This window comes from Phragmites australis, chromosome 6 (assembly GCF_958298935.1).
Source record: "Phragmites australis chromosome 6, lpPhrAust1.1, whole genome shotgun sequence".
Taxonomy (NCBI): Eukaryota; Viridiplantae; Streptophyta; class Magnoliopsida; order Poales; family Poaceae; genus Phragmites; species Phragmites australis.
In genome coordinates this window covers 23,779,608-23,789,070 of record NC_084926.1, presented here as the reverse complement: position 1 = coordinate 23,789,070, position 9,463 = coordinate 23,779,608, and the positions used below count along the sequence as shown (strand labels likewise).

The 9,463-nt window shown below is 38.3% G+C and overlaps 1 protein-coding gene across 3 annotated transcripts in view; it reads right to left on the bottom strand.

Annotated features, from left to right (window-relative positions):
* Window positions 1-2,967: 2,967 nt before the first annotated feature.
* The window catches only part of LOC133922148 (uncharacterized), a 64,525-nt gene continuing 58,029 nt past the window's right edge, over window positions 2,968-9,463 (bottom strand). For 2 of the 3 annotated variants that reach the window (XR_009910395.1, XR_009910396.1), the window contains 14 exons: window positions 8,952-9,417; window positions 8,779-8,865; window positions 7,675-7,830; window positions 7,412-7,596; window positions 6,799-7,332; window positions 6,405-6,582; window positions 5,944-6,086; window positions 5,734-5,860; window positions 5,359-5,580; window positions 4,907-5,263; window positions 4,655-4,813; window positions 4,204-4,485; window positions 3,651-3,916; window positions 2,968-3,229 (listed from right to left, as the gene is read on the bottom strand). Coding sequence is in view for 1 of the 3 variants with exons in the window: in XM_062367348.1 (XP_062223332.1) it covers window positions 3,833-3,916; window positions 4,204-4,485; window positions 4,655-4,813; window positions 4,907-5,263; window positions 5,359-5,580; window positions 5,734-5,860; window positions 5,944-6,086; window positions 6,405-6,582; window positions 6,799-7,332; window positions 7,412-7,596; window positions 7,675-7,830; window positions 8,779-8,865; window positions 8,952-9,417 (2,980 nt within the window). In the remaining 2 variants the exon portion in view is untranslated. Of the gene's footprint in view, window positions 3,230-3,320; window positions 3,917-4,203; window positions 4,486-4,654; window positions 4,814-4,906; window positions 5,264-5,358; window positions 5,581-5,733; window positions 5,861-5,943; window positions 6,087-6,404; window positions 6,583-6,798; window positions 7,333-7,411; window positions 7,597-7,674; window positions 7,831-8,778; window positions 8,866-8,951; window positions 9,418-9,463 lie in introns of those variants that run through there. The other variant, XM_062367348.1, reaches the window with a different exon arrangement.

Here is a 9,463-nt window from a genome sequence, read left to right as displayed (position 1 = left end):
ATGTACCTCATGTCCATACTCAAATGGTCTCACTGAATCTCTTTTCAAGAGAGTTAAATTAATTACATAATCACTCCTAACAGAATTAAAATTTACCAACCTCTTGTTGTAATCATGCGTTATTACACACTACGGATTTGATCCAAACCCGACCAATTGCATATCTGCAATTTCCCCATTGCAGTCAGTACGTGAAAATCAACCAAGAATTTCCCATCTGCAAAAATTCGGTTACGCTCTCTACATACCGATATCACCACCGCAACATACATATATGGCCCCCCACAGGAAATTGGGGATACAAGTGAGGTATAAATCTCCGTCAATGATAAAATACCTCAAACTCCTAACATGAGACTTAGATATAGCCTGGTACGGTGATTATATTTTGATAAGGACAATTATTCTGGCATTAGGGGGAGATATGTACCACAAAGAATGCCTTCAGTCCTTAGGTCCATGTACTAAAGAATCCGAACAAGAACTTCAGAGAATTATCAATTTGCAACACTTTGCAAATTCTTTGCCAATTGCATTTACTAATTATAAGGGTGTCACTAATCTCTGCGGTCAATGTACCAGAAAGAGTGGAGGTACCTTATAAAACCACTCATCTCCCAAATGAAAATAAGACGGGGAGAAAGCTGGGCACAGATAATGCTTCTTAAGCTATTGTAGAAGAAAATAAAGATATCTTCTAAATCAGTAAATGAAGTTTAACCTCTTGTTGAAAGACACCTAATGGATGCTCTGCATCCAGTACCCAACACAAATGTGCGCACAAACTTATATGCTGGGACATCAGAACACCCTTACTCTATTGTTGTGGGAAATCATGAGGAGTTAGAAGGGTTAACTAAATATCCACAAACTATATTGATTCCCCTGAATCATACAATAGAAAGACTACAATTTGTCGATATTATATTTCTCCTCAAAAATTGTCAAAGACCTTCAACTGGATCCAGACCAAAGTCCATGGCCATGGTAGAGTGCCTCTAGCACTGGGACTGGACCAAATGTAAGGAAGCAATTGAAAGAATTGCACTCGCTTAATTAAGACTTCCCACTAGAAGCAAAACGGGTCACTTACTTCTATAATACCTACTCTTCATTAAGACTTTCCACTGGAAGCAAAATGGGTCTATTCATTCGGAAGAATGAGGTGGTGAGATACAAAGTGAGGTATGTAGCACAAAGGTTTCATGCAGAGACCCGACATTGATTATTCGATGAGAACATACTCTCTAGTTATGTGTGGAATTAAGTTCCGATATCTAATATTTTTGCAATATAAATGGATTTATTCATGCAGTTGATATAGTGTGTGCATAGTCTTATGGGCTATGGGCCACTAGATTTGGACATATATATGCCTCTGAATGGCTTAAAATTCCGAATCCAAGAGCAAATCGCAACATGTATTATGTAAAACTAAAATGTCACTCTATGACTTAAATCAGTCAAACAAGATATAATACAATTGGCTGAATGAGTTCCTTTTACTGAAGGGTTACTTAAATAATGATTGCCCATGTGTATTCATTAAGAAATCCCTTACGATTTGGTATCATCTCACTACACAATCTATAGAAGAGGCAAATAATCATCTAAAGACTGAGTTTGAGATGAAAGACTTGAGTGAAGTCAAGTTTTTGCTTAAGTCTATAACTTGAGCACATTCCATCAGGAATCCTATCTAAAACACCTACGGTCATTCGATCCCTTGGTATGGATAAACTTCCATTCAAACCTAAAGGTGATGATGAGGTAATATCGGAACCTAAAGGTTCCATATCCTGGTATTATTGGTGCACTCGGATATCTTGCAAATTGCTTTTGGCCCAACTTTGCATTTGCCATAAGGTTTTTAGAGGAGTTATTCATTGACCAATATACAAAGGATGAATCGATCAATGGGGAGTGTTACGGTTGATCTCTTCTTGACAACCGCTTATGGCAATAGCCATGACCATTCCCGAATGGATGTCTCACCATTAGGGGTACACCCATTCATCCTGTATAAATGTACAAGAATATTAATAAATAAAATACAACAATTCACTCTACCCTACTGTGTTCAATCTCTCGATTTCTCTCTACTCTAAAAGAATCCCATATGTCTTGCAGTGAGTTGCCGACAATGCCACATCGGCAATGCGTGCAAAGTCAAGCTACAATTTTCATTGAGGGCATACTCATGCGAGGGGTATTATATTTTGTCCCGTTGTTTTCCGATCACATCCAGAGGTTCGATACACCTGTTGAGTTTCGTCCTCTTTTGCTCATTTAAAATAGCTATGCCTCTTGGTTCATAATTAAGGACATTGTCTGAACTCGTACTGTGCATTCGAATGGTGTGTTGTACATTTATTGCTAATTAAAATTTACTCCTGTCTAATTTTTCTCTTTTTCAATCAGAACTTTTAGCTTACAAAGGTCAAATGATTTAAAAGGTATGCTGCAAGTGAAATTTAATTACATTTTATGGAATAAAAGTAAAAATGAAATAAATAATATTTATTCTGTTACAGTAGGACCATTATTTTTTATTCGCCCCGGCCCCACAAGCCATAGGACCGGCCCTAGTCCTAAGGAGCTGATGTTGGATATTTCGTCCACCCCACGGAACCCTAACAGCACACGATGCCACTAGATCTGTTGTGAGCAAGCCGTCACCGTGGATTTAAATCACAGGAATGGAGTTTTTGACTTTTGAGTTCCAAGTATGCATTCTCTAGTCGGGTTTCTCCTATTTTTTATTCATTTACTACAAAGTTGAATCAATTGAGTTGAAAGTAGAGACTAAACGTCAGATGTTGATGTAAGTAGAGGAGTGAGACATGGGGTTAGTGGTCACAGCAAAAAAGGCCCTAACATTTTAGGATAGAAGCAGTCACATTTTGTAAACTTTGGCTGCCGTTTTCAGCAGAAAAGAAAAGAGAAAAAACTTTGTGCCAAGAACAATAACCAGAACATGTTGCAGTACTTCCATAAAAAAAATCATGATCGCAAGCATGCTCCAATTTACATCACCGTATTGGCGCAGCATACAAACTATGTACATGTAAGGCAAAGAACCTATCCTTAACATACAAATGTAAACAAATTGCTTCATTTTTTTTTGGAAAGGAAAACACAGCAGGGGAGACCCCTATTGTTAGATTTTGAAATGTAAACAAATTGCTTCATTTGACTGGTAACCATTCAAGGTGTGAAACTACAATACCTGCAAAACAAGAGCTCAATATGAAAAACAATCCAGTACATCCAATACTGTGCCAAACAATACAAAATTACAAAAACTTGAACATTTCGTAGAACAAATCCAAATCATCACTTAAATTTATCTAATTTAATTTGGATCATCGTAAACTGACAAGATGCCCACTGAGATGATACAATGGTACTACAAGCGTAGGACTTGCATGAAATTCAGGTTAGCACACTTAACCCATTACAATGAAATAGAACCTCACTCCTTTCCGTAGGGTACATAAAAAAATTCCAATGTGATTTTGTACCATGTTTTTTTTTTTGGTTAGCATCAGATATTTGATCATTTTATGATGGGACATTTCACTGAGAACTAGAATCATCTCTTTTTTTTTTGTGAAACCGAAGTACACACTGTACTCAAGTGCTCTTACCTTCAACCTAGCATGTTGTTGCTTTTTTTTCCTCAAATACGCAGAAAAGCTGCGCATCATTGTATCTCGAATAAGCAGGATGTTGCTTGTACCATACTGTATCGCACATCCATAGTGACCCACAGAACATTTTCTTCTTTAGGGCAGCACAACATAAAAGTGTGCAAGTGTTTGTTGATCTTTTAACAAAATGATAAGCCTTGGAAACTTCGACCACTATTATCGCGAGGGGCATATGGCCTTGGTACCTTCCATCTCAGTAATTCCTGAAGAATGTTGATAGCATGTGTTAGCATATCAAACAATCGTAAGGTAAACATATGTAAGACATAGCAGTTCGCAGTCACAACAAGCACCAATATCCCACTAAAAAAGGTACCAATATCCAGAGATGGTTAAACTTGTAATCTTTTTAAGTTTGCAACTGCAGGCACTCATAGGATAATCAATTTACTCTCAGCTTGGCAGAGCAAAGATTTGCAGGAAAAACAATTTACTCTCAGAATAGACTACACAAGAAAGAAAAGGTACACAAACTTCAGCCATTTCATACCTTCAATGAATTTTGACCGTATGCTTTATAAGCTTTGTCAATTGCTGAGTAAATGATTGTTGCTTGATCAGAACCACGATTACACTTGACCAGCCGAACAACTTCCTTTGAATTAGAAGGTTTAGCTTTCAAGTACAAAATAAGCTTTGAAGGCAAGGATCTGGGAGGATCTTTTTTCCCATTGGTCATCTCCGCTGTCACCAGATCATCCCACAACACATCCCAGATTACTGAGCAAGGATCCTTTGCAGGATTAAACTTTCGCTGGGTCATCATCGGTAGCTGAAACCAAGCATCAAAGCATGTGATGAACTTGGGACTGACAAGTGAAACCAAGCATGAAAGCATGTGATGAACGTGGACTGACAAGTGAAACCAAGCATGAAAGCATGTGATGAACTTAGACTGACAAGTGAAAAACAGGGCATAACTAGAGCAAAAGCTGTCTTACCTGGAGTAATAGTACTCTTCTGTGTGTAATAAAAAAAATCTTCCCCTTAGGAAGTAAAAAATGATCCTCATAAGCATCAGTAGATGCAAACTTTCCTCGGATTTTAAAAATGTCAACTTGACCAAGAAATGTAGCATATTCAGCTAGATGCAGGATAGTCTTCATAACCAAAAGGGGAAAGTAGAAAGACACCAGTCAGAAATGTCATTTCACAATACATTATGGATCTGTCATGGAACAATAACTAATTACCTGGCCAACTGCTTTATGCTCGTCGTAAGGATAGAGCAAGCTGTCACCACCGATTGCTCGAGGGAGACGCTTACGCAGTAACTGCTCTTCAGCCATTATAGCTGATGATATTTTCATTTTCACCGCATTTGCACCTTCAGTAGTTTTCGACAAAAGATCAAGAACTCCGCTAACTGGCTGTGCAGCTGCACCAATTATACCTTTTCCAACTCCTTGTACAAAACCCTCAACACCGGAAGATTTTGCACCCTCAATGGGCTTTGTCAATATACCTGTGACACCTCTGAATATGCCTTTTGCAAGAGCACCACCTCCATCTCGTATGACATCACCAAAGTCTTCCACTCCTTTGCTATCCTGGGGAAAACGTAGAAACAGCATGGCAACTTTTTTTAATGTACTTTGGTAAGTTAAATACATGCATATAAGCATAGAAAGAAACAGAAATGGACCTGTCTCATTCGGCTCTGAATGAATTTCTTGTCCATAGACAGTGCTGCTATACCCTTGCTCATGTTACTTAGAGCACTACTTGCATTACCAAGAATGTCAACACCGGATAGTAGTTGAAGAGGTTGGCTAAGAAGATCTTTTTGAATGTTAGATATAGCTGCATTCATTAGAGCACTTTGCCTCATGCACAATTCCTCGCGATACCTTTGAGCTATACGGACCTTCACATGAAAATAAATATATCAGTGTATAAGGGAAGGAGTGTGATAAGGGAGAAGGAACACTTGTGTAGGAAAATTGCAAATTTGTATATATAGAATCTATTATACTTGTGTGGATAACGAAGATACAAAAAAATTCAATAGCTGTCCTACCGGCATATGCTCCATATTTCCCAGTGCAGTCATCAAGGATGACCAGAACCCAAGGACTCCTCTCGGCCTTTGGCTCGGGGACATTGCCATCGATACTCTAAATCGGATCTCAGAGATGTTCAGAAGCCTATAAGAACAGGCTCAGTATAATCAATAGGGGAAAAAAAAAGAACCGAAAGAAAACATAACACGATGTGGTCAGTTGCCTACCCAATCTTCAGTATAGGATCCACTGAAACAGCTGAAGGTTGAGAGCTATATATCCTATCAAATTTTAGGTGTTGAATCATCTCATGAAGGCGCCAAATGATTGGTTCATGGATGTTAACAAAAAACACACAACTCTCAGGAACCTACAAACATTGCACACAAGTTATCAAACTGACATTTAAAGACATCAACAACTACTTCATGATTCATGATCACGACTAAAAACTTTCAAGAATGCCAAACAGACGAGAAGAAACAGCCAAACAGGAAAAATTTTACCGAAACGGATGTCAGCATCATAATATCGACTTGATACTAGAAATCTATGAAACTATATAAAGACAAAGCATGTAAGAAACTAAAATAACCATGTGCACAATGCCAGCAAAACTGAAATAGGGTTTCGTTCATATGAATGAGAGGACCATCTCCTTGTAACCAATGATGAATTAGTAGCTCACCTGCACACCAACATATGGATAAACGCAAAAATCTAGAGAATTATTAGTCTGCACTGTCATAGAGAACTTGACAACATAGTCTGACTGATTGTCAATCTTCTGAGGACAGAAAAGGACAGGCATTGGAACAAATGGCAACTGATTGTCTACTTGAATCCACTGCATCTGCATTTTGAACCTGCCATTAAAAGAGGATATTTGAGTATACAAAAACAACAACAAAGCCTTTGTCCCAAGCAAGTTAGGGTAGGCTAGAGATGAAACCCACAAGATACAACTAAAAAGATAACAACAACAACAACAATTATAGTAGTAGTAGTAGAATAGTAAAACTAGTGAAAACAACCAAGTGAAAAAGTAGTCTAGCAAACAACCAAGTGAAAATTATTGTTACCTATTAATTCCAGAGCCCATTCCAGATGAGTATGCAAGTAATAGTTGCTGCACTGAGAGGTAAAGAACTTCCTCGGGCATATGGTCAATTACAGAAATGCCCAGCTCCGTTAGTTCCAAAGTAACATGGAATTCACTATCCAGGTTGGGAGATGACTGCCCATAGTCGACCTCTGAAGGCTGAAAGATTGGAGATAATAACCTTTCAATTGTTTGTCCCCGAGTTTTATTATCTGGCAGCCAATCACTGATTTGAGTAATATGCAGCTTCCCCTCCTTCAAAACAGTGACACGCAAGGCCTTCTTAAGCCCACTTGAATTAGTCAATGGTTGATGATCCATGACAACATCGATGTCGTATGTCATGGAGTTTGTAGGGTCAGTTCCATCAACCAATACTTCCAATAGACGCCTTCTGCCAAGATCCTCCCAGAAGAAGGAAGCTGATGAATTTGGCGGCAGACTACGCCACGAATAATCATCACCACCGACCTGCCGAAACCGTATAGGCAAGAACATGGAGCGATTCTCCACCCTGCTTACACAATTTATATTTTGCTCTATTGAGCGTCAGAAGTTTTGATGTGAAGTTGAAGAGAAAAGGTGTGCAGTACCTGTATGGGCTGAACCAGCAAGCGAGCTGAAATATAACTTCATAGCGTGAACTTTTTGTTCCACTTCTCACGTTTACCTTCACAAAAGCTTGATCATTTCCTGCAATACTGTTCATGAGCACACACATTACTCCATTAGCATTGATGCTAAAAGGTGTACTCCATTTGTATCCCTCCAGACGCAGCTGCAAGCATCAGAAAGGTAAAAAAAGGTGGAACAAAAACATTTACAAGTAAATGGAGAACTAGTTCGAGTTAATAACCTTTAAAAGTTCACTTCCAAATTCTGATCGCCATTGAAATACTTTTGGAGGTTCATATGGTTGTAAAGGCTCCTCAGTATCATTATGATACTCCGATAAAGTAATACTTCTCCCAATTCTATTGATAAAAAGTGCACGTGGCAGATAATTTACTACCTGCATCATCAGCCAACAATTTTCGAAAATGTTCGAGAATACAGAGAAATATACAAACGCTCTATCATAACTCGTATGTAGAATAGAATTAACAAAACATAGCGAACAAGGTTTGAGTAACCAAATAGCAAATCTAATAATTGGCATATGTATGTCACATAGCAGAAAAGAAACCTAAATAAGAGTATCAAAAAATCTGAATCCGTGTAACAGATATTAAGTAGACACCGTGATAAAAAAAAGAGCAACTTCTGCAACCAATGCAGTGAGTGTTGTTCTACTGACCTTGTGTGTGCACTTATTTTGTGTTCGTCAAGAGCTAACCATCAAAAGAACTAATCTTAATGTTCCTTCTATGCACCATGACATATAAGACCAGAATGAACAGATCAAATTATTTGCCCTGGTTTCATCTAATACTAATAAGCGTGCTTAAGCATGAGGTCGATCAGAAAATATGTATCTGATCACAAAGACTGTTCCGCTTAGTTAAGCTCTCATAAGTTGGAACCAAGTGAGCAAATCCATATCACTGATAAATGCTGTCATGGGCAATGCAATTGAACAAGAGTCAACATTGCAATCACTTTCCAAATGATTGTCATTATTTGTTTTTCTAAATTACCGAATAGGGCGGAGTGTGCGGTGGGCGTTTGGTTGTTTTCCTTGTCGTTTGGGGTTTCGTTCTTTTTTTTGAACTCAAATGCTTTCCCCCTACTTAATACAATGACACGTAGTCATCCTGATAGTTTTTATGTCTAATTTGCCCCACGTGTAGCATATATTAAGATAAATGACATTATAATATTTTGACATCTGACACATTCATTGGAACGATATGCAATTGGTGCACTGAATTTTTAGTTGACACTATAATCATGTCTGGCCAAATAACATGTACTAGTGAACTACAAACATCCAAAGATCAGGGAACATAAAGACCCAAACCTTTGTTCTGTCTGAAGCCATCTTCAGTTGAGCTGAGAACCAGTAATATGATCCATCAGAAGCAAATGCTTTGAAATCAACATGCTCCTGCAGATGAATGACATCATATGATGAGGCCATGCTTCAAGAGAAGACAAGCAATAGATCAAATGCATACATTACAGATTGTATACCTTGCTCTCAAGCTCAAAAAGAGACACTCCTATACTGTACTGTGTGCAACTGCTAACAGCCACAGATATTGCAATTCGAGCCGGGCTGAAATTTTTATCCCCAGACTCAGAGCGCATACCTGAAGAACGGCTCATGTAATCTTGTGGTGATATCATCACATAGTTTGTGCTGCAATCTTCAATAACTTCCAGTATTTGCATATTTCTCTGTGACACTGTGCCCCTTCTGGCAAGCGATTTTGAAGAATATCTAAGGGAAAATTTTGAAGATTTAACAGGTCTACCTAGTGAGTCTGGTTTGCTAAGTGAGTCTGCATCTGAGCTCTGTGTGGGTTCCACTTCTACAATGCGATAAGATAGTGGAATTGAAGAATGGTTTTTGATCCAGTACGGAACAAACAATCTCAGCGTCTTTGGTGCAGCATCACTTGCTCCTAGGTCATGTTCAACACTAACACGTAGTCTCCTAATATTCACCAAAAAAATGTGAAATGATCAGAAATAATAAACGA